The 25,937-nt window shown below is 45.4% G+C and overlaps 1 protein-coding gene across 1 annotated transcript in view; it reads right to left on the bottom strand.

Annotated features, from left to right (window-relative positions):
• Positions 1-25,937, bottom strand: part of LOC126278065 (uncharacterized) — a 310,230-nt gene that overhangs the window by 161,783 nt on the left and 122,510 nt on the right. The window contains exon 2 of the mRNA XM_049977894.1: positions 17,387-17,515. Within this exon, the coding sequence (XP_049833851.1) occupies positions 17,387-17,512 (126 nt within the window). The 5' untranslated portion in view covers positions 17,513-17,515. The remainder of the gene's footprint in view (positions 1-17,386; positions 17,516-25,937) is intronic.

The raw sequence follows: 25,937 nt of genomic DNA on the forward strand, positions 1-25,937 counted from the left end.
TGAATGGTTTCAGGACGCATGTGGCCGATTTACAACTCCTCATACGAGAGTGCCCCTTGTGCTTATGTATCCAAGAGACACATTTTCGGGCCACTGATTCTCCTTCTTTACGCGGCTATACCGCATATCGAAAAGATGATCTGACGGGGCAAAGGGCAAAGGGTGGTGTTGCGGTTTTTGTCCGTGATGTGCACCCCTCATCTGAGCTCCCTCTCGTCACCGACTTGCAAGCAGTTGCAGCTGACATTCTTGTGGGTCGGAGGCTCACAGTCTGTTCTGTTTATTTACCACCTCCGGATGCGATTGACACTGAGGCTCTCACGGACCTTATTAGCCAACTCCCTCGCCCATTTCTTCTTCTGGGGGACTTCAACGCTCATAATGTCTTATGGGGCTCTCCGACTACTTGCCCCAGGGGTCGCATTCTGGAAAGCGTCATGATGTCTGAAGAACTGTGCCTCCTCAACTCTGGTGCTCCCACTCATTTCTGTACTGCTTCCGGATCGTCATCGGCTATTGACCTTTCCTTTTGCTCTCCAGCACTCGCGGAATCTGCTCTGTGGGAGGCTGCAGCTGACCTCCATTCTAGTGACCACTTCCCCCTCTGGATTCGCCTCCTGGATGAGGCTGTGGCATTACCAGTGCCGCCCCGGTGGCACCTTTGCAGAGCTGACTGGACACTTTTCAGCCAACTGGCTGTTTTGGAACACCGTGCCAGCGTCCACGAATGGGTAGACCATGTTGCAGCCGTGATCTCTCATGCTGCTGAATTGTCCATCCCACGGTCATCCGGTCATCCCAAGAGGCGTCCTGTCCCTTGGTGGACCACTGAGTGCCACTCAGCCATCCGCGCCCGCCGTGCAGCACTGCGCCGCTTCAAGTGCCGTCCCTCAGCTGACAATCTTGCGGCCTTTCGGGTGGCAAGGGCCAGAGCGCGGCGGGTGATTAAAGAGAGCAAACAACGGTCATGGCAATCGTTCTTAAATTCCATCTCTCGCTCCACTAGTTCTACGAAAGTATGGGAAGCCATCAGGAGGATTTCCGGGAAACTCAGCCAGCTACCTGTCACGGCATTGCTGCATCAGGGATGTCTCCTCACGGCGCCGAGGGACATTGCCCAGACACTGGCCATGCATTTTGCGGAATCTACCGCCACTATTAACTGTGATCCAGATTTCTGCCGCTACTGCACTGCCGTCGAAAGGGGTCACTTGGACTTCCGGTCTCTAAATTCTGAACCCTATAACTGCCCCTTCACAATGTGGGAACTGGATTCTGCGCTGTCTGTGGCTCATGATACTGCGCCTGGTCATGATCAAATCCGGTACAGCATGCTGCGGCACCTGTCGCTGCCATCCAAGGAAGTTCTCCTGAACTGTTTCAATATGATATGGTTATCTGGCACGTACCCTGACTCGTGGAGGGAGGCAATTTTGATTCCCCTCCTCAAACCAGGGAAGGACCGAACGCATCCCAGTAGTTATCGGAGTATTGCCTTGACGAGCTGTGTTGGGAAGACGTTGGAACGCATGGTCAACCGCCGCCTGGTTTGGCTGCTCAAGACCAGGCAGCTCCTTAGCCCCTCTCAGTGTGGCTTTCGGAGATGTCGTTCCACTATAGACAACTTGACCCTGCTTGAGGCCGCCATCCAGCAGGCCTTTCTACGTAACCAGCATTGTCTAGGGGTCTTCTTTGACATTAATAAGGCGTATGACACTACTTGGCGCCGCCTTATCCTCAATCAACTCCATGAGTGGGGCTTTCGTGGCCGTCTCCCCATCTTCATTCGGTCCTTTCTTTCTCACCGCCTCTTTCGGTATCGGGTTGGTAATGTGCTATCGGATTTGTACGTGCAGGAGAATGGTGTTCCTCAGGGCAGCGTTTTAAGTGTCACCCTCTTTGCCGTTGCTATTAACAGTATCACGTCCACTATCCGGAGTCCTGCCCAATGCTCCTTGTTTGTGGACGATTTTGCTGTTTTCTGTTCTTCCTCCAGTCTTGTCAGTGCTAGTCGGCAGTTACAGCTTACGATAAAGCGCTTAGAGGCATGGACTGCAAAGACGGGTTTTACCTTTTCTGCAGACAAATCTGTGTGTGTTCATTTTAATCGTTCTCGGCGTCTTTTTCCCTCCCCTGAATTGCGTCTGAGGGACACCGTTCTTCCTTTTAGAGACACTGTGAGGTTCCTGGGCCTCACTTTTGATTCCAAGTTGTCGTGGTTGCCTCACCTTAAAGACCTCAAGGTGCGGGCCCTGAAGGCACTGAATATTTTGAAGTGTCTGAGCCATCGGTCCTGGGGAGCAGATCGGGCGCGTCTGCTGCAGTTTTATAGGGCTTTCGTCCGATCGCGTCTTGACTATGCTTGCACCGTGTATGGGTCAGCAAGGCCTTCGTATCTGAAGATCCTTGACGCAGTACACCATGAGGGTATCAGGCTGGCCACTGGTGCCTTCCGTACCGGTCCCATCCCCAGCCTGTGTGCTGAGGCAGGGGAACCGCCGCTCGCCATCCGGCGGAAACTCCTCATGGTGCGACGGGTGTGTCATTTCCTTGCCTGTCCTACCTCCCCTGCGTACCCTACCGTTGCCCGACCGCCTATGGAACGTCTCTTTTCCAGTCGTCCCAGGGCAACAAAACCATTTGGGATTCGTGCCAAGCATTTGCTTGAGTCCCTTGGTGTGGAGCGTGTGGCCCCCCAACGACAAGGTTTTACTCGCCTGCCTCCCTGGTTGCTCCAGAGGCCCAGCATCCTTTTAGACTTGTCGGAGAACCGGAGGAACTGCACTCCGGCGTTTGTTTTTACCTCCTTATTTTACGATATTTTAAACCAGCATCCGGACCATGTACCTGTATTCACAGATGGCTCTAAACAGGGGGACACTGTTGGTTGTGCTGTTGTTTTCCCTGATCGAGTCGTCAAGTTACGGCTTCCTGCGGTGTTTACCATCCTCGATGCCGAATTGTTTGCAATATTGCGGGCATTGGAGCAGATGAGATGTGTTCCCAGTATTAAGTTCCTCATCTGTTCTGACTCCCTGAGTGCCCTTCAGACCATTCAACACTTGTACCCAGCGGATACGGTCGTCCAGAACATCCATGATGCCCTACTCCACCTGCAACGGCAGGGGAAGGAGGTTTCTTTCTGCTGGGTGCCGGGGCACGTGGGTATTAGGGGCAACGAACTGGCGAATGTGGGTGCCAAAGATGCATGTTCCCTCCCTCACGTTGTTGAATGTGCCGTCCCCCTCCATGCTGTAACCTCCCTTTTGCGTTTTCGTGTTATGCATCAATGGGAAGAGGAGTGGTTGGCAGTTTCTGACAATAAGCTGCGTCTGGTAAAGGCCACTACGCGACCATGGCGTACGTCCTACCAGTCATACAGGCGGGATGAGGTTCTCCTCACTCGCCTCCGCATTGGACACAGTCCCTTCACGCATGGTTTTTTACTCCGGCGGGAGGACCCCCCAATCTGCAGTGCTTGTGGCGTCCAGATTACTGTCCGCCACATTTTACTTGACTGTCTTTTATTCTCTGACCAGAGGGCGGTGGTTTCCTTGCCACCGGATTTGCCCTCTATTTTGCAAGACGACGCAGCGTCTGTGGTTAAGGTTTTACGGTTTTGTGTCCTGTCCAATCTGTTGCCTCGGATTTTAGGGAGAAGGTTTTAATGTGCTGCTGGGTGACTGGCTCACCCAGTTTTTAGGTAAGAGGTCCGCCAGTCACGATTACCTCCTTGTTTCACTTCGGTATCTGTTCTCTTTTCCTTGTGTTTCCTTTCCTTTTTAGTGTGTTTCTTCTCCTCTTGTTTTGCCTCTGTATGTGCGCAATTGGAACTGCGTCAGGCCTGTGTCTTTTAGCCGTTCTCCTTGTTCGGCGTCCGTCTTCGTCCCTTCACCGCCTGTGTTCCTGTTTCTATTCGCTTGGGCGCTGATGACCACGCTGTTTAGCGCCCGTAAACCTCAAACACACACACACACACACACACTTTTTCTACAAGCGACTTTCTAAGAAAGTCATTTGGTCTACAGAGATGACAGAAGAATTCCATCGGGAGAAGAATTGTCTAGCACAATGGATCACAGATCTCTGGCGGATGTTATCAGGGATTCATCTTAAGATGCCACTCGGCGATTATTCAGACATTTAAACCTTATAGCGCAGTATACCATATCATGTCCACGGTGCAGCCAACATCATTTTGGACAACCTTTCAAGAATCTGCACAATTTCTTTTCAGCATGGCTACAAGCACATGACAGCTGAACAAACGAACGATCCAAGAATCGACGACCTCCTAAGCGACCATAACACAAACCTCAGCATTGAACATCGGTCAATTCCAGTGTCTCACGCCACCCTGTTCTGCTGTGTTTCGCAGAACATCGCTAATCCTCTTACGATGCACCACGAAATGTTCGATCAGTTACACGACGTAAGTCATCCCACAGTCAAGGTGGGAATCTGCCTAGCGAAGCACAGATTCATATGGGCGAATGTCAAACGAGACTGTTGCTTGACATCACAGCCAAAACAGCCGCACTTCCGTTGGGCGAGGTGTCAATAGCCCACTATGGTACCCCCAAACTGCGTACAACCGATCACGGACGCCAATTTGATTCGGTCCTCTTCATCTTGTGTCGCCTCTGTGGAATCACCGACACATGGACTACCGCATGTCACCCACAGATTAATAGTTTCATTGAGAGGTGGCACAGGACGATGAAGGCAGCCCAGATATGCCACAGCAGTTCGTGAACCCAGTCGCTCCAGTGAATCCTGATCAGCATCCACTCAGCTCCCCAGGAGACCTACGGGCATCTGTGGCAGAGCTTGTTTTATGGCGACTTCACTCGTCCTATGGTCAACACAAAACAGTTTGACTTGCCTAGGCTAACACGTCACGTTCAGGAACCTATTCGGAACATGTGCGTTCCGACCCCACCCCCTCAACTTATTCGGCGCCAAAAGTGTTTATAAACGAGCACCTTGCCTCTTCCCGCTTTGTGTTATTGCGAGATGACGATATATGGTCAGCTCTGCACCCCCATATTCAGGCCAGTACAGGGTGCTTAAATGCAATCCACAAACATTTGACATCTAGCGAACGGCAAACCTACAACAGTCACCTTCAGTTGACTTAGGCCTGCATGGGTGCCCCAGGAGGACCCTGCTCCAACACATATGGACATCGACACGCCGGATGACCAGCAGCGAACTCCTATGTCTTCCGTGTGCTCTGATTCGACGCAAGGTAGGCAGGATTCGACGAGCTTCCGTCAACACCTCTTTGACCCATCGTACCACCTGAGTCATGATATGGCCATGTCAGACACCCTCCCCACTATCTGGCACAATATCACATGTACCGCACCAACATGTCAGACAGCACTACGAGGAACGGTCTGATTAGGTCTCGCGCAGCGCCAGCAACACACGCCGACGTCCACTGATCACCACATTCAGCAGTACTGTGTACTTCCGGCTGTGCTGTGAGGATATCGACCTCTACGCACCACCCGGCATCTGTTGAGAATGGATGGTTTTTGGAGAGAGGAAGAAGTGTCAGTGAGCTCTCGGCCTGTGTTCGACGTAGACCATTTGTGCAGCCAGTCTTCCAAACAATGTCTGTTACATGATATCACTGACTGCAGCTTCTACCGCATCGTGGTCTCCACTTCCTAAAAATGGGTATTATTACGCACTGCAGTGTTCTAAAACTTATTTTTTTTTGTGGAAGTTTCAGTAATTCAGCCTAGAGAGCCTGTAAACAATTGTTCTCTCTATAGTTATACTATAGAACAGATAACAGTTTTTCTAATGTTAATGCTATTACTTCTTCTACAGAACTGAACCTTACGATCACCTTTTTGGATCTTCGGGAAGATTATGATTAGTTTTCTGATTATAGTTTTCACGTGCAAACAGAGCCCAAATCAACATCATTAATGTCAAACGGAACTCAGCTCGACAAAACAGAAAGAGAGCAACAACCCGAAGTTAAGCAAAGAACTGTAAAACGCATTGTTGATTCCTGAGAAGCTTAACTGCTCGTTATCGCACCTGAGTCCGCCCCGGTAGCTGAGTGGTCAGCTTGACAGACTGTCAATCCAAAAGGCCCGGGTTCGATTCCCGGGTGGATCGGAGATTTTCTCCACTCAGGGACTGGGTGTTGTGTTGTCCTAGTCATCATCATTTCATCCCCATCGACGCGCAAGTCGCCGAAGTGGCGTCAAATCGAAAGACTTGCACCAGGCGAACGGTCTACCCGACGGGAGGCCCTCGTCACAAGACATTTCATTTCATCGCACCTGAGAGAGACTGTTTGTGTTCTCGTGTCGATTAAGATGGAGCAACGATGACCTCACAATGTACCGCTCTGATTTGAAATAGTAAAAGGATATGGAAATGCTACTCCGCCATAACCACCTGTCCGAACACAGGTTGAGAAAGCAGGGGGGGGGGGGGGGGGATGGAAGGGGAGGAGTAACTCCTGTTTAGGAAAGCAAACTACACCTGAACCCAGGTGATAGCATCTTTGAAGGCTCTCGCTAGGGTTACGGTGAAGACAGTAACCATCGACGAGGCAATGTGAGACGAGGTATTTCCCTACAATAGTTTGAAGAGCGGAATCAGCAAACCTCTCTGCTGGGATTTAATTAACAGAGAACAGTTCTTTTGGCTGGTGTCTTACAGTCCCCGTCATTGGTTTGTCAAAGGTTAGGGGTAGAAAACCTTGATACCAAATTACCTGGTCGCTCTAGTCGAGGATTGTGGCAATGAGCTTTCGCCACAGATCATGGGAAAAGTTTTACGCTGCGAAAACCGACCAGTATAAGCCTCAGGTTTTGGACGCATCTATAGATATGTGACAACAACTTCAGGAACGGGCTGACGCTATAGGTAAGTCCATGGAATATCCAAGGCTTATGAACAAAGCAAACTAAAGTACTAACTGAGTTTGAAAAGGTGGACCTGGGTATTGTTTTACTCAGCCAAACGAAGAAAAAGGAAAGAGGGGGAGAAATAATAACTATATCTATTTTTGGATTCGTGTACCAAAACACGTAATAGCAAAAAAATAGGCTCTCAGTACTGATTAAATGGAAAAGGGACAAGCAACTGAGAGGAGTAGAATACATGAGTGATCGATTTTTAAGGCTGGACCTTATGATCTGTGGACAATCTAAAACTGTTCTATGGATATATGTAGTAGTTACCAATGACCTTTGCAACAAGAAGGATAATCTTGTTAACAAACTTGACGAAATCTTGGGGAAAAACCCAGTAACAATGCTGTAATATTACAAACTGTACGGTCGCCTGCAAAGATACAGATGTGGTAAGACATTATTGAAAGGAAGTAGTAAATAATGGTGGTCACATAAATATGTAGCTGCAAATACTTTGTTTCAAGAATGAAGTTTTCTCTCTGCAGCGGAGTGTGCACTGATATGCAGCTTCCTGGCAGATTAAAACAGTGTGCTGGACCAAGACTTGAATTCGGGATCTTTGCCTTTAACGAGCAAGTGCTCTACCAAACTTTTTTTATTTTTTTGCTCTCGCCACTTTTTTGTACTCTGATCACTTTTTAATTTACTTATTTATTTATTTAAGTCGCCTTACCATTCTTTTTATTACTATTATTAAGGAAAGGAGCTCGTAAGAATTTGTGTTACATAATGGTGTAACAAATAATAAACATAAACTGCTTTCTGTACAAAACAATAATAGACTGTGTCCATCTTCGTGACCACGCTCGCAGATACCGTTGGAACTCATAATGTAGCCGGTTATGTCCTCGCACTTTGAAAGGAAACAACTCAAAGTAGACGAAATAAAATACACTTTTTTTGAGTTAACGATGTCATCCACTGAGCACTCTTCAGTAAGTAAATGATACGTGTTCTCAAATAACTAAGGAGAAGAGAGAAAAAAAGAAATTCTGCGCTGGTGGGTGAGTATACGAGCAATCCTCTCCGGCGCTTCTGCTTCCGGGCACGTCGTCTCGTAGAATTTAAGGAGATAATCGTTTCGTCATGGTCACTGTATGCCTCATCATCAGCTTCTCATACCGGGGATGTTCCAGCTGCGTGGAGGTTCTCGTAACGCACTCCCCAGGAAATTAGAAAAATATTGTTGGTATTTTGGGTAGCGGACAATCGCCGTACGTCGTTCATGCAGGTGGTTTCCAGAAATGCGGCATATTCTTCGGGCCATCACAAAGTAGATAATGCACTTCTTGGGCTTGTCATGTCACCGCCTTCGTCTTGACTCGTGCATAATACGTGCTATCCGGAAATAGAACAAACGTAGATGCTTCTTGTCCTACGGGGAGAAGAAAGGAAATAATCTCCGTCACTAGATGCCACACGCCGGCAGTCTTTGGGCGTCCTCACCTAGAGCCTGACACTAGTGGCATAACGCAGAGTTCAGCGTACTGATGGCACGGAGGTGGCATCCGCAGACTTGTTTACAGTTAACAACCAGGTACCGCGTCGTTCATGTTTATGTGGTATGGTGAACTGTCCGCCATACCACCTGCAACTGGTTTGTGAGGTTCCGTGCTTCCACAGTGTTGGCGGGACGCCTGCTCGTGAGTATTAGACACATTTCACTCACTGTCGCAGATCTATTGGCCAGTAGAGCTGTCATAATGTAGATATATTCAAGAAAAAAATCTCTGATATGAAACAGGTGTGAGATGTCCTTCATCATCGGTGGTGCAATTCGGGAATCAGGTGCCAGTTTGACTATTAAAAGTCCTGAGAGACTCGTTTGTTGTCTGCTCCATCAACATCGCAGTGAGATAAGCTTTGTTGTGTGATCATGACTGTGCACGAGGCCGAGGCCCCCTCTACCAGTAGGTTGGGTCAAGACATTGTATTGAATTTTGAAGAGTAATCCCTCGCAGACGAAGTATCCAAATGCTGCCAGTATGCGTCGAGCGATCAGCATCGGAGGTATCTGTGTATAGTGGGAGATACGTAATTCCAAGTAGGTTTTTATGTAGGCGATCTGTAGAATCATGTCTGGCGTAAAGCTGTTCCCTCTGACACCATTCCAGACGGGTTGATCGCCGCCGCGTGTCGTGCATAATTTGTGGACACGATCCCCAGACACTTTTTATTGTTCTGTGTCTGGAAGGATGCAACCTACCCAGCAGGTAGTCCAGCACCGGTATTCAGGGCTACCGATTTGTCTACGTTATATGGCTACCCGTATCAGCACCGTGTCTATTGATTCAGTCCAAAGTAGCATTTGTGTCGCTGCCTGTACGCACCACCAGTAATGGGTCCGCCTTGCACAGTAAAGCGTGTCCACGTATCGTCAAGCGTTGGTAAAGACCCCTGAGAAGTGGTTCAAGAGCTAATGCATACATGACCTTGGGTATGGGACTTCCGTGTCGAATTGATGTCGTAATAGTAAGGCGCCCTGCCAATCGGCCATTAACAAGCATTTTAGAGGTGGTTCCGTGTAGTAACTGCATCACCGTGATGATGTAGGGTTGCGAGAACTTCATTTGTGTCAACACTTCCGTAATGTAGGTATGGGTAATCCTGTCAAAGGTCAAATCGAAGTCTGCCGACATCAAAGCTCCGCATAGTCGACATGATTTCGCCAGTGCGATAAATTTGCAGTATTCGCCGAGTGCCGTCTGGATGTTGTTATCGCCGCCTAGGGATGTCTGGTCAAGTAGCACCACACTTTCAGAAGAGAACGCATAATAGAAGTTCAAAGTCTGCCGTCTCCACTGTGAGTGTTCGCGCCCCAAAAAGACAGAAGCAAGGTAAAGATGGGAAAATGAATAACTGAAAGCTTGAAAACCACCAAAAATTTGAGGCAAGGTTGCAATCTGTCCACATTCTTTTTAACATACACCGGATGATCAAAAAGTCAGTATAAATTTGAAAACTGAATAAATCATGGAATAATGTAGATAGAGAGGTACAAAATGACACACATGTTTGGAATGACATGGGGTTTTATTAGGACCAAAAAAACACAAAAGTTCAAAAATGTCCGACAGATGGCGCTTCATCTGATCAGAATAGCAATAATTAGCATAACGAAGTAAGACAAAGCAAAGATGATGTTATTTACAGGAAATGCTCAATATGTCCACCATCATACCTCAACAATAGCTGTAGTCGAGGAATAATGTTGTGAACAGCACTGTAAAGCATGTCCGGAGTTATGGTGACGCATAGGCGTCGGATGTTGTCTTTCAGCATCCCTAGATATGTCGGTCGATCACGATACACTTGCGACTTCAGGGAACCCCAAAGCCAATAATCGCACGGACTGAGGTCTGGGGACCTGGGAGGCGAAGCATGACGAAAGTGACGGCTGAGCACACGATCAACATCAAACAACGCGCGCAAGATCTTTCACGCGTCTAGCAATATGGGATGGAGCGCCATCCTGCATACACATCGTACGTTCCAGCAGGTGTTTATCGACCAGGCCGGGGATGATGCGATTCTGCAACATATCCGAGTACCTCTCACCTGTCACGGTAGCAGTTGCTGACGTTTTGCTGTCCAGCGCCATCTGTCGGACATTTTGTGAACTTTTTATTGGTGCTAATAAAACCCCATGTCATTCCAAGCATGTATGTCAATTTTTACCTCTCTATCAACATTATTGCGTGGTTTATTAAGTTTTCAAATTTATACTGACTTTTTGATCACCCTGTACATAGACCAAGCGCTGAAGGTACGGTACAAAAAATGTTCAAAGTGTTCAAGAATGTGTATTTTAGATGGACAGGATAAAACGCATTCACTACTTCTTGGAGGTTACCAAATAATTTTTTACAAACAGAAAACAAAAAATTTGGAACATGTGGTGCATATGTTCCAGATGGAATATACAAGATTCAGTCTAAATATTAATTTTAAAAAGAAAGAGGACACGTGTATTGACAGACAAGGAACGAATATAGCACTCAAAGATGAAAAGATTTTTAAAAAAACGTGAAAATTTTAAGTATATAGGTTCTGTTCTGTCCAGTGACGGCACGTTTGACAAATATATTGAGACCAAAGTAACGATGGGAAAATGAGGGATAAAGTCCCTACATGGACTGATACGGAGCAGTAGCATTAGTCAACAGATCAAAAAAGGATATTCTATTAACCACGAGAGTGCTCCTGCTGTCAGACGAAATCGCACCCCAGACCATAACTCCAGATGTAGCTCCAGTGTGTCTGGCACGCTGGCACGTAGGTTGCAGGCTCTCAACTGGCCTCCTTTCAACCAACACACGGCCATCACTGGCACCGAGGCACAACCAGCTTTCATCGGAAAACACAACAGACCTCCACCCTGCCCTCCAATGAGCTCTCGATTGACTCCACTGAAGTCACAAATGGCGGTGCTTTGGTGTCAGTGGGATGCACGCTAGAGGGGTCTGTATTATAGCTGTCCTTGAAGTTATCGACACGTAACAGTTCGTTGTGTCACTGTGGTGCCAGATGATGCTCATATTGCTGCTACATTTATTTATTTAATCGTGTCCAAGCCACTGACAACCCACATATTACATATACACACAAATACAAATACAATACACGTTTGCATAAATAAAACAAACCCAAAATGGGGAGTCACATGACAATATAAAGACAAACATAGTATATATATCATATCACATCCCGCCAAAATTCAGCGCATTTAACTGCCACTGCCGTAGCGTTTGCCAGATCTTCTTTCCTGCACGCTTCCCCCATGTTGCTGCACTCCACGAGGTGGTCCATTGTTTGGGTCTGTCCGCACTGGTACGTGTCCGTCCCGTCTCGGTAACCCCATTCACACATGTTTACGTTGAACCTGCCCACCCCAGTTCGTAGGCGGTTGAGGGTCCTCCATAATGGCTATTTTAGTCCATTTCCAGGGGCGTATTGTTGCTGCTACAGATGCAGTACGATGCCCCAGAGCCATACGCCGGACACTGTAGTGCCACGTGGCCGCTGGAGGCCGGTCTTTTTGTCACCGTACATTCTCGTGACCACCGCTGCCGGCTGTAATGTGCAGTGGCTACATTCCTGCCAAATTGTTCTACAGTATCGCAGAAGGAACATCAGCTTCTCTAGCCCTATTATATGACCTAGTTCAAACTCAATGAGCTGTTGATAACGGCGTCTTTGTCGCCTAGAGGCATTCTCAACTGTTAATCAGCTCACCACGTCTAATCTCAAAGGTAACTAACTCTCACGACCGTTACAGTGTGTCTCTAAAGCAAACCTGGTTTGCAGCCTCACATTGGCGCTAGTAAAGTCACTCTTATGCGACTGACGCGAAATTGCATTTATGTCGCATTACTCGTGGTTGATGTTTCGATTTCTTTCAGTTAGTGTATTTATTTTCTGCTGAGGAAACATCGCACGTGATACCGTAGTAAAAGATGTATAATGTTTCTCGCTTCAAACGCCTCATTTTTTATTTATTTCATTAGAAGTAACCCCAGGGAACACTATTTAGAACGAAAATCTTTATGAATTTATGGTAACATGCCTCTGAATCGAGAAGTACTCAGAGTACATTTAAGGAGTCAACATAAAGCTATCTTCTGCACTTTAAAACCTTAACGCGATTTACAACAGGATGAAAACAGTGAAATAGTCGTTATGACTTATGTAAGTGGTGATCCACAAATTGTAAGTCTTTAAATGACGACGAAGTGACGTAGATGCTGAGTGAACAAAAAAATTATCATCAGTTCACATCACACATGTCGTCATGAGCCGTTATGAACCGTCAGCCCACAATACTTAACAATAATATGTAGACAGTAACGGAACACAATACGAGGATTTCTGTCATGGTCATACTCACCACAGCTGTGATAATCATATTATGCCGGTCGTAAACTGTAAACAATGGGGTTCATAACAAGCCACGCCCTTACCGTAGTCAAGGACCAAATAGGCGTATGCTCTGCAGACCAAGGACCAAATGAGAATGTACTCTGCAAAGTGCTCGTGCGTCTACGACAGCTACCGTATGATCGTAAAATACCCATATACTTTATGTGAACTTGATGAGTGCGACGATCTGCTACCACTGTCCGTCATTATTGTTTGATCTGCTGGAGTGCTGCTGATTTAATGCACTTTCCGCTACGTGCGGAATACATCTGAGTCTCTCTTAAAGTCCACTGGCACCAAACCTTTTTCGGTGACGTAGATTTCAAGTAGGCTATAGCTGCAGTATCCCCAGAGTGAAACACACTTAATGACCACAGGCATGGAAGGTCTGGATTGGCGTTTGTTGAAGCAGACAGTATTCGTCAGACAGCACCACATGCTATGCACTGACAGTACTATCACCAGCGAGTGCTTCACCAGTTGTTTTCCAACAACGCTCTTCGACAAGTGACCAGAAATAATTATCATTTCGCCGCATCACAAGTATCCCTCCTTTTAACAGTATATCCATTTATCTTTCATGTTTCCAGCTATAAATTGGTAGATTTTAGTTGACTAGCAACTCTGACGTAGGAGCTGCCTAATAGACAATGGAACTCAATGTTGGGTATTTATAGAAACGTTTCATCTCAGGAATATATTTATAGAAAGTGTCTTTCGATGTCATGAGTAAACGCTTTTGTAGCACCACCAGTTGGCTGAAGCAAATATGATTTATGGTCATGTAAAATTGTGTTACTTTTGGTTCTTCTTCTACTTCTCCTTCTTGAATTTGAGGTATAGGCTAATAATTCCATACTTCAAAGTCTTCTTCCGAGCACCTGCAAAGACATGCGCCCTTCTCGGTTCGGCAAAGAATGATCTCGGACTAAGAAGGTCAGGAATCTATAGAGTAATGGCGCGGCAAAGGCTACATTGGAGCGGCAACGCGCGCATTACGTGAAATATGCGTCGAACATGATCCCCACACTCACCTTTCGCAGCTTAGTAAGTTAGCCACAGCCCAGAATTGTATTTCCACAGGACAATCTAAGGATTATTCTGGCATGGAAATCTTGACCTCGACGAGATCCTTCTGGGATTCAATTATTAAGGAATCGGTGGAAATACATTTGGCGGAAGATGATATTAATCGTGATTGCGGCTTTCAACTGGATAACGCAAGGGATCCGGTGACTTCATTAATTTCTCCCAGAAAGAAAATGTTTTATAACTAATGACATGTCTAGCGACAATTGGTTCAAATGGCTCTGAGCTCTATGGGACTCAACTGCTGTGGTCATCAGTCCCCTAGAACTTAGAACTACTTAAACCTAACTAACCTAAGGACATCACACACATCCATGCCCGAGGCAGGATTCGAACCTGCGACCGTAGCAGTCACACGGTTCCGGACTACGCGCCTAGAACCGCGAGACCACCGCGGCCGGCCTAGCGACAATTTATTTTATTAATTTTGATATTTGCATTTCAAGTCTGTGTCTGCGCATTCCGACAGAGAGCACCCATGTAGTATCACCATTACGCACGCGCCTGCGCGCCACAGATGGAGTGATATTCGAAGACGGGGCGGAACTTGTCAGAGGTAGCGAATGTAGCGTCTGCCTTCACGCATGCGACTTCGCGCCGAAGTCTGGTGTAAAATTAGCAATGTGCATTAACAATCTCCAGTGTAAAGCACTCACCTGAGGATGGCTGAATGGTTGTCAGCCGAAATATCGTGGCAAGAAGTCGACGTAAACCGGCTGCAATCCCGAAACTTCATTGAATTTTTTTGTTTGTTAAGATGTAAAGGCGCTGTACATGTACGCGGTCCTGGCACCCACTGAAATCCCCTCGTCACAGTAACATAACGTAATACGCTGTTAGAACAGTTAAAGCAAAACAGTGCAACCCATCCCTACTTTGTTAGGGGGTTGAATTTATTTTATATTTTATTTTTCTGCTCAGACAGTATGCTACGGTTCTGTGGCGATAGGACTTCAAATTGTACCAGAACTGAACACAAACAAAAACTGATTACGTAAGATTAATTTTTTAGGCTGATAATAAAAACTTTATGAGTGCCCCATGCAGTTGTTCCATGATTTTATCCTCCTAGTTACAACCTTTTTACGGGTCTGAGGAGTTTCATTTCTGATGCTTCCAATTGCCTAAGATCTTTTATTACCATTACCCAACATACCGCTCCGTATACGGTTCAAATTGCTTTTCTTTGTACAGTTATCCTCTATATATAAGTTATTTCGCAGCAAAGGTACTTGGACTTTTACGCTTGCTCCATTGTGTTATTATCAAAACCAAACTGTGACCTCAACTACGTGGGTGGTCTGATAAGTCTGGTAAAAAAAAGCAGAAAAATATTTGTTTCGTAAACAACTCGCTTTACTTCTCGACGTTGTCTCTTTTGAGGGATATATATTTCGTCCAGCGATCCTCAAGCTTTGTCATCCCATCGTAAAAACAGAGTTTGTCAAACACTGTAAAATACTCGTTGACTGCAACCATCACTTCCTCATTTAAAGAATATTTCTTCCCAGGAAGCCGAAGTGTCAGGTTAGGGAACAGGAAGAAGTCACCTGAGGCTAAGTCTGGTGAATAGGGTGAATGAGTTACCAACGCGACTCCAAATTCACGCAATTTCACCTTTCTTGTCGAGGATGTATGGGATGGTGCATTATCCTGGTGAAACAGGAGTGGCAATCTTTTTCTTTTTTCAGCCAACGTAACTATCAAATGATCCAACAATGATGCACAATACGGTCGAGTTATGATTGTGCCATTGTCCAAGCAATCTATGAGGATTATTTCTTAGGGTTAGAAAAGAAACAGAGGCCATCACATTACTAGCCAAAATAATGGTCTTTGTCTTCTTCGGTGCACTTTCACAGTCTTTTGTCATGATTTTAACCGCAGTTTTGATTCCAAGAGTGTAATGGTGGATACAGGTTTCATAAACAATCACGAATTGGCGTAAAAAGTGTTGCGGATTGCGATTAAACATCGCCAGACATTGTTCTGAAATATTGTCCGCGCGACTGCTACTATCGCAGGTTCGAATCCTGCCTCGGGCATGGATGTGTTGATGTCGTTAGGTTAGTTAGGTTTAAGTAGTCGTACGTTCTAGGGGACTGATGACCTCAGATGTTAAGTCCCTTAGTGCTCAGAGCCATTTGAGCCATTTGAAATGTTGTGCCAGATGTGCTTTTGGTCGACTGTAAGCAACGGCGGCACCGAACTAGCACACAGCTTCTTCACAACCAATTCTCCGTGCAGGATGTTATGCACTCGCTCAGTTGAGATGCCTATAGTGTCAGCAATCTCACGAATTATTATTCGGCGTTCTTGTATTACAATGTCATGGATGTTGTCAGTGGTTTCCTCTGTGGTGACTACAACTGGACGGCCAGAGCGCGCTTCCTCATCGGTCGTTATGTGGCAACGATTAAATTCATGAATCCAAAAGCAAATGGTCTTTAATGATGGTACAGAGTCCTCGTAAACCTCATCCACTTTTATATAATAAGATGGTAGCTGTTCTTTCGGACATGTCCGAAAGAATAGATACCATCGGTGACCATGCAGCTCGTTAGAATGAAATTACAATGAAATGAACACCCTTAGCTGCTTACAGGCGTGGACATACGTCAACGGGGACAGATGAAAATGTGTGCCCCGACCGGGACTCGAACCCGGGATCGCCTGCTTACATGGCAGACGCTCTATCCAACTAAGTAATGACTATAATGGGCGGGGGCACTACGAATGTAGTGCAGGACAATACGTTGAGAATGTGGGTTTCGCAGGAGGCGTGCCAGAGATAAATACCTGCAGTCGCGCTATCCTCGGTGTCCTCGGTGGCTCAGATGGATAGCCGGCAGGGTGGCTCAGCGTGTTCGGTCAGAGAGCCAGCTGGCCTCTGTAATAAAAAACTGAGTGGAAGGATCAACCACCGAACTTAAACAGGGTGTCTTGCGACGCTCGCAACGACCGAACACAATGATAAAAAAAAAAGTGGATGGAGCGTCTGACACGTAAGCAGGAGATCCCGGGTTCGAGTCCCAGTCGGGGCACACATTTTCATCTGTCCCCGTTGACGTACGTCAACGCCTGTAAGCAGCTAAGGGTGTTCATTTCATTGCAATTTCATCCACTTTTGTTTTGATTTGGGTGTCACTCCAACCCATGAAACGAAAATGTTTAATAACAGCACAAAACTTCGTTTTCTACATTTTTCAGTCGCATTTGACACACAGACCAATTCAGATGGCTGTCAATAATGAATTGTACTCTGTACATTGTTGAAATTCCATGTACCATTCGAAGATCATAAGGCTTGTCAAGCGCGAAGGCGCGACAATGCTGTGCTATTCTTTGGCGGAAGGTTACGAGACTTATCAGAGCACCCTGGTACGCTGGTTTTAGTCGTTGAAGTGTACAGAGAGAGAGGTGCTGACCAGCGCGACTTGTCCCTGCAGGGAGTCTGGGCCACGCCTCCGCACCACCAGCGCAGCCGCCGCGCCCACGATGCGCCCCAAGGCCCGCGCTGCCCGCTGCAGCACCGTCACAGACTCTACGCCCATTCTCTGGAAACAAAGAGTAGTACACAGTCAAACAATAATTACATTTTTGATAATTTTGCAGAAATTACACTACTGGCCATTAAAACTGCTACATCAAGAAGAAACGCAGATCATAAACGGGTATTCATTGGACAAATATATTATACTAGAACTGACATTTGATTACATTTTCACGCAATTTGGGTGCATAGATCCTGAGAAATCAGTAAGCGGAACAACCACCTCTGGCCGTCATAACGGCCTTGATACGCCCGGGCATTGAGTCAGAGATTGTATGGCGTTTACAGGTACAGCTGCCCATGCAGATTCGACACGATACCACAGTTCATCAATAGTAGTGACTGGCGTATTGTGACGAGCCAGTTGCTCGGCCACCATTGACCAGACGCTTTCAATTGGTGAGAGATCTGGAGAATGTACTGGCCAGGGCAGCAGTCGAACATTGTCTGTATCTAGAAACGCCCGTACAGGACCTGCAACTTCCAGTCGTGCATTATCCAGCTGAAATGTAGGGTTTCGCAGGGATCGAATGAAGGGTAGAGCCACGGGTCGTAACACATCGAAATGTAACGTCCACTGTTCAAAGTGCCGTCAATGCGAACAAGAAGTGACCGAGACGTGTAACCAACGGCAAACCATACCATCATGCCGGGTGATACGCCAGTACGGCGATTACCAATACACGATTCCAATGCGCGTTCAACGCGATGTCGCCAAACACGTTCGCCACCATCATGATGCTGTAAACAAAATCTGGATCCATCCGAAAAAATGACATTTTGCCATTCGTGCACCCAGGTTCGTCGTTGAGTACACCATCGCAAACGCTCCTGTCTGTGATGCAGCGTCAAGGGTAACAGCAGCCATGGTCTCCTAGCTGATAGTCCATGTTGCTGCAAACGTCGTCGAACTGTTCGTGCACATGGTTGTTGTCTTGCAAACGTCCCCATCTGTTGACTCAGGGATCGAGACGTGGCTGCACGATCCGTTAAGGCTATGCGGGTAAGATGCCTGTCATCTCGACTGCTAGTGATACGAGGCCGTTGGGATCCAGAACGGTGTTCCGTACTACCCTCCTGAACCCACCGATTCCATATTTTGCTAACAGTCATTGGATCTCGACCAACGCGAGCAGCAATGTCGCGATACGATACACCGCAATCCCGATAGGCTACAGTCCGACCTTTATCAAAGTCGGAAACGTGATGGTACGCATTTCTCCTCCTTACACGAGGCGTCACAACAACGTTTCACCAAGCAACGCCGGTCGACTGCTGTTTGTGTATGAGAAATCGGTTGGAAACTTTTCTCGTGTCAGCACGTTGTAGGTGTAGCCACCGGCGCCAACCTTGTGTGAATGCTCTGAAAAGCTAATCATTTGCATATCACAGCATCTTCTTCCTGTCGGTTAAATTTCGCGTCTGTGGCACGTCATCTTCGCGGTGTAGCAATTTTAATGGCCAGTAGTGTATTTTTTACAGAACAAAAAAAAATATTAATTTTATTTTATGGAGCAATTCATTGCCAACATTTTGGAATAAAAGAAAAATACTTTGACAGCTAATAAATAATTGAACTTACAATTCTAAAAACGACGCTGCAAATTGTCCACTGTGTACCATGCGCAATACATGGTGAAACAGTTATTACTCTTTTTACATTGTTAATAACTGAATAGGGTAGACCGCACATAAAACATTAATATATGGGGTGTCCATTGTAAATGAAGACATTGAAACATCTCGAAAACTACACATCGGATCAAAAATAGTTACAATTCCAATTTGTTTGTCTCGGAGTGCGACATCCAATGATATCAACGCAGCGTGTCATTCTCAATGGAGAGAAATCTTCCGAAGTAAGAGTGATTTCAGGTGTGCCGCAGGGGAGTGTCATAAGACCATTGCTGTTCACAATATACATAAATGACCTGGTGGATGACATGGGAAGTTCACTGAGGCTTTTTGCAGATGATGCTGTGGTATATCGAGAGGTTGTAACAGTGGAAAATTGTACTGAAATGCAGGAGGATCTGCAACGAATTGACGCATGGTGCAGTGAATGGCAATTGCATATCACTGTAGACAAGTGTAATGTGCTGCGAATGCGTAGGAAGAAAGATTCTTTATCATTTAGCTACAATATAGCAGGTCAGCAACTGGAAGCAGTTAATTCCATAAATTATCTGGGAGTACGCATTAGCAGTGATTTAAAATGGAATGATCATATAAAGTTGATTGCCGGTAAAGCAGATGCCAGACTGAGATTCATTGGAAGAATCCTAAGGAAATGGAATCCGAAAACAAAGGAAGTAGGTTACAGTACACTTGCTCGCCCACTCTTGAATATTGTTCACCAGTGTGGGATCCGTACCAGATAGGGTCGATAGAAGAGATAGAGAAGATCCAACGGAGAGCAGCGCGCTTCGTTACAGGATCATTTAGTAATCGCGAAAGAGTTACGGAGGTGACAGATAAACTCCAGTAGAAGACTCTGCAGGAGAGATGCTCAGTAACTCGGTACGGGCTTTTGTTGAAGTTTCGAGAACATACCTTCACCGAGGAGTCAAGCAGTATATTGCTCCCTCCTACGTATAACTCGCGAAGAGACCATGAGGATAAAATCAGAGAGATTACAGCCCACACAAAGGCATACCGACAATCTTTCTTTCCACGAACAATACGAGACTGGAATAGAAGGGAGAACCGATAGAGGTACTCCAAGTACCCTCCGCCACACACCGTCAGGTGGCTTGCGGAGTATGGATGTAGATGTACCATAGGCGAACCCCACCCTACACTGATAACGCAGGATGGTTGTGTGCCCCTCAGTCCCTAGCCAGTTGACGGCCTGTGTCGTTGATTTGAAGCAGCATCGAGTGATGTACTTGTATTTAACATCTAAGACTCATGTGACGAGATGACATCCGGCCCAAGGCCGCCACTATTGGTGCCAGAGGTGGGAGCCCTGTGTGCTTAATTTCGTACCCTGTAGATCCAGAAATTTAATCAACTGTTCTTCATACTGTAGTGTATGTATACAATAATTAAAATTTGTTATCCTTATTGATGTTGCAGTTTTAATGTACAGCTGGGTAACTATACATATTGTAAAAATGTGTGTGTGTGTGTGTGTGTGTGTACGTGCGTGTGTTTTACATATCACCTCCTAAACCACTAGACCATTTTCAACCAAACTTGGTACAGTTATCCATCATTGTCAGGCAACAAGTATCTACCTATCATGTCGTTTAAATTTATTACTTCCGTGGTACTAACCCTATTCGCAATCAGTTCAAATGTTCAAATGTGTGTGAAATCTTCTAGGACCTACCTGCCTCGGGCATGGATGTGTGTGATGTCCTTAGGTTAGTTAGGTTTAAGTAGTTCTAAGTTCTAGGGGACTAATGACCATAGCAGTTGAGTCCCATAGTGCTCAGAGCCATTTGAACCATTTTTTCTAGGACCTAACCACTAAGGTCATCAATCCCTAAGCCTACACACTACTTAACCTAAATTATCCTAAGGACAAACACACACACCCATGCCCGAGGGAGGACTCGAACCTCCGTCGGGACCAGCCGGGCAATTAGTTTCGCAGCTAGAATCCGGGTATGCCAGTAAATGCACCTAGAAACGTATATCATAGTACCACGCATAGTTTAGGAGATACGACGTCATAAGCACTGAGATGGGTGAAAACTGCCACATAATGCCTGACGTTTAAGTTTATTACTTCTTTACTCATAAGTCTTTTCATGAACACACGTTGCATACAGTAGCCACACTTGCCTCTAAATGTACCTGCAAAATTATGTCATTGTACGACGCCTAGATCAGCAGACATGGACAGGTTCCTTACACCAAAACTAGAATAAAAATCTAGTAAACAAGGTCTCTTAAGCGCCTACCTTAAGAGCAATGTGCACTTTTTCAGTAGAAGAGATGTTTTTCACTCTGGTGAAGATGATGAAGTGCTCATAACTCTTAAAGTATGTGTTTTGGAGCCCTTGTTTACCAGACATTTTTTATTTATTTCTTTATAGGGAGTCTGTCCCCAAAGTTTGTCGATGTTTCTTTTGAGATATCCTGTATAAATTATAAAACAGATTTTATTTGCCGAGACCGATTGCATGTGAAGTTGCTAACTAGTGGAGACATATATAGTGTAGAGTGGGAGGGGAGAGTAGTACACAGTGCAACGTGGTATACAGTGATTTATTCCACTTCAGATGTCTCTAGTAATATTTTTTCTTCATTTTGATATCACAATATGTTGACCTTAATCAGAGACATCTTCGACTGTAATGGTGGAACATTTGGCGAACTATGTTCTGCTTTATGTGTTATTATATCGTTTTGACAGCCAGAAATTAAAATTAACATCTATTTATAAGTTAAACATTTGTCATAATACACTCAGCTAAGAGGAATTTGCTGTTTTGTGATCAGATGTACACTTTTAGATATGCAATGTCTAGTTTTAGAGATGGCAGATGTCTAGGTTATATATCTCAACTAACTTTTTAATTGATGGTGTCTTCGGTACACAGTGAAACACTTGTATACAGCACACAGTAAAACAGTAGCCTCCCGTCGGCTAGACCGCTTGCCTGGTGCAAGTCTTTCGATTTGACGCCACTTCGGCGACTTGCGAGTCGATGGGGATTAAATGAGGATGATTAGGACAACACAACATCCAGTCCCTGAGCGGAGAAAATCTCCGATCCAGCCGGGAATCGAACCCGGGCCCTTAGCATTGATAGTCCGTCGCGCTGACCACTTTTTATTTATTTTTTAATCTCATTTTGTTCGTTTTCGTTCGTTTCATCAGCTCGGGGCGGACGTCACAAGACACCCGTTTCGGTTCGTCGTTGATCCATTAACTCAGTTTTTTTTATGACAGAGGGCAGTTAACCCTCTGACCATACCACTCAGCTACCGGGGGCGAACATTTATCAGCTTGCAGAATGTACTGATGAATGTGTTTTAAGGGTATTGACACCAACAACTGTAGCTTCTGGGTTTAGTAGATATAGACTTTATCCACATAATGTCAACTTCTTCGATGAGGCGGATTTCCTTGTGTCTGCGGTTCCAAACCACTCCTTAAATTTTGACGGTTTACCTAATCCAATAGAACCATTGGATTCTTTTAAATGTATGACCACTCAAACCTCTTTGGAAGGCGATATACAAAATGTTGAGGCAGTCAGATGAAGTTTATACACTAGTGACACTAGCATCAGGATATCACATATATATCAGCTAAGGAATTTCATGGTTTCCCAAAAGCTCCTCCTAGAAAAACAACTCGTAGCATCGTATAGACTGCAACACCTGAGAAGGCAGCTATCTAGAAAAAAAAGAAAAAAAACTTAAGGAAAAGGGTAAAGTTAGAAGAAAACGATAAGAGAAAAGAGGAGCCGACAAGCAGAAAATTAAGCAATGTGAAAGTGAAAGGACTTCCCACAAAAGTGATGAACAAAGTGAGAAAGATGAGGTATCGTCCCATGAATTAGTCACTAGATGACTTGATTATTTTACTTTGGATCCGGATGCTGTGATTGTCGACTATATTTTGGTAAAATTCCCAAACGATCTACTATTTGTACCTATTAGTGTTGACACTAGTTGGTGCTGATGATGAATATGAAGTCTCATATCTTCATAAAGTGAAGAAAGGAACAGGTTTTGTATTCCCAGAAGTCATAGATATATTTCTGTGTATCACAAAACGACACTGAAATGACTTTGCCATCAGCATTGCCCGTGGCTACCAAGAGACTATAAAATTACATTTTCTATCCAATCACTTTGTACATTTTAACTGAAGACATTGGAATATCTCGAAACTACACACCGGAACAAAAAGAATTATAATTTAAATTTGTTTGGCTCGGAGGAGGCATCCAACGATACCACACTCGACGCAACACCCCACTCCGTGTGTGGGTGGAGGGGGGAAACTGAAATCTTCAATGGGAACCTCCGTTTTTGTTGCAGAGTACGATTCTAAGGGAAAATCTACATACGAACTGACCGAAGCGTTGTCTTCGTTGTGCCACAGATGGTGCTGGAATCGGAGGAATAGAAGTGCGTACAGAATCGTAATTTACGACATGCTACTCTTTGCTTCTTGAATATCCAGTGGCAGGTGGGACCTCACCTCCATGGTGCGAGGGTAGGACAGGCCAGCATTTCATAGCTTCTAACTGTAAACCCCATTCGCTGTGTTGTATTCCTCCCATATGCCGAACAGGCGACTACTCGATGAGCTACAGTGGTCGCGTAGCGAACTGCGGCGTACAGGCAGTGCACACTGCACTGTCAACAGAGCTCACGTATCGCGCAGACGTAGAACAGATAGCGCCTCTAAACGTTACAATACTTAAGCAGTGTTTATTGTCTGCACACCTACCAATGGGCGTGAAAATGGACGATGAATATTGTAACGAGGAAGTAAAAAATTAAATGATCCTGCTTTACGGAGAATGCAGGGGAAATGCTGAGATTGCTGTTGCCTTGTATGCCGAGCGTTTTCCAGGGAAAGCTCGCGCTCGTTCGTTTTTTTACAAGGTTGTGAACGCCTTTGTGTCTGATGATAGCATACAGGTCATCAAAAGGAAACGAAGCTAAGGTGTTGCATGAGAAGCTAATGAAATGGCTGTAGTAGCGGCAGAGCACCGCAACCCATGGATAAGCGCCCGGCAATTACACCGCGATTCCGGTATGTCCGTAGGGAGTATTGTCACAATGCTGCGTCGTCGAAAGTATGATCCATACCACGTGTCACTGCATGAAGAACGTCATGGCACCGATTTCCATAACCGGGTTTTGTGAATGGGCAAGTCAAAAAATGCAGTCGATCCCCACGTTCCTTGCGAGGTCCGATGAGTCTACATTCCGTGCGATTCTAGGCGCTACAGTCTGGAACCGAGCGACCGGTACGATCGCAGTTTCGAATCCTGTCTCGGGCATGGATGTGTGTGATTTCCTTAGCTTAGTTGAGTTTAATTAGTTCTAATTTCTAGGCGACTGATGACCTCAGAAGTTAATTCGCATAGTGCCCAGAGCCATTTTTGAAGTCTACATTCACAAGATGTGGTAGCGTTAACCGGCGTAATATGCATTACTGGAGCATAGGCAATCCCCACTGGTTACGACCAGTTGACCTTCTTCGTCCTTGGTCGGTTAATGTGTGCTGTTTCTCATTAATTGAAGATATAAAGTCTGTAAATGAGTTGTTGTTACATTTATTATACCAGCTTATACAAGTTGTATGTTTTACCTAGTCATGCTAGTGGCTGTATTCTATTAGTGTTTGTAGTTTTATGGTATTTTAAGCATGACTCCAATTTCACATGTTATGTTTCATTATAATACGCTCGTTTTGCTATGGGAAGTAATTTTTAAAAAAATTAACTAATGGCTGTGCATGCCGCAATTTTATCATCACATTGGCGACACTGGTTTAATATGCGCTCTAGCTAAAGTGCCCTCTGCTGGCATTAGTCTCTTTTATAAATAGCAGACGCAATCTGAGTAATATCAGTACGTACCATGTACTCACATGTTTAACTTGACGATGATTTACATCAGAATATTTTAATCGTATGTATGGCTGCTATAAACCTTTTATAATTTTATATTTTATGTATCACTAAGACTTGTTAGATTTAACGTTAACCTGTCGCTTAAACAATATTTATCTTTGCAACATATCTGAGGATGGCAGTATGCCGTAACCGGTAATAAAGTGTAAGAAATCTGTGTGATCAAGACGGACAATCAGTGGTCCATATTTTATCAACGGCACGTTGCATGCACGCAAATATCGAACGTATCTGGAACAGAAACTATAGGTACTACTGCAGGATGTTGCCCTCGACGTTCGACAACGTACTAGTTTCAGCATGAGGGTTGCCCAGCGCATTACGCAAATGAAGCATGGGAGGTGTTACATCTTGTTTATACTTGTCGGTATATCGGTCGAGGTGGCCCTATTAATTGGTCCGATAGGTCTCCAGATTTGACGTCTCCAGATTTCTTTCTGTTGGGATATTTAAAAGATAAGATTTACCGGCAACTGTCAACAGGCCGTGAAGGCACGGTCGATGGCATCAGAGACGCCTCTGCTGACATTCCCGCAGATGTGCTTCTGTCCTTTGTGTGGTCATTTGAAAAGTAGATCACTAAGTGTACTGCACTTTGTGGTACTACGTTTGAACTCTTATCTAACTGGAAAAGTAGAGTTGCGTTTGCGTCGAGCCACGGCCACAGTAGCTCGTCGAGCAGACCCCTGTTCGATATGTCGGAGGAATACAAAGTTGTGAATGGTGTTTACAATAAGAATTTATGAGATACTGACTTGTCCTACCCTCGCAGCATGGTGGTGGGGTCCCACGTGCCATTCGATATTACGG

Source organism: Schistocerca gregaria, chromosome 1 (assembly GCF_023897955.1).
Source record: "Schistocerca gregaria isolate iqSchGreg1 chromosome 1, iqSchGreg1.2, whole genome shotgun sequence".
Classification (NCBI taxonomy): Eukaryota; Metazoa; Arthropoda; class Insecta; order Orthoptera; family Acrididae; genus Schistocerca; species Schistocerca gregaria.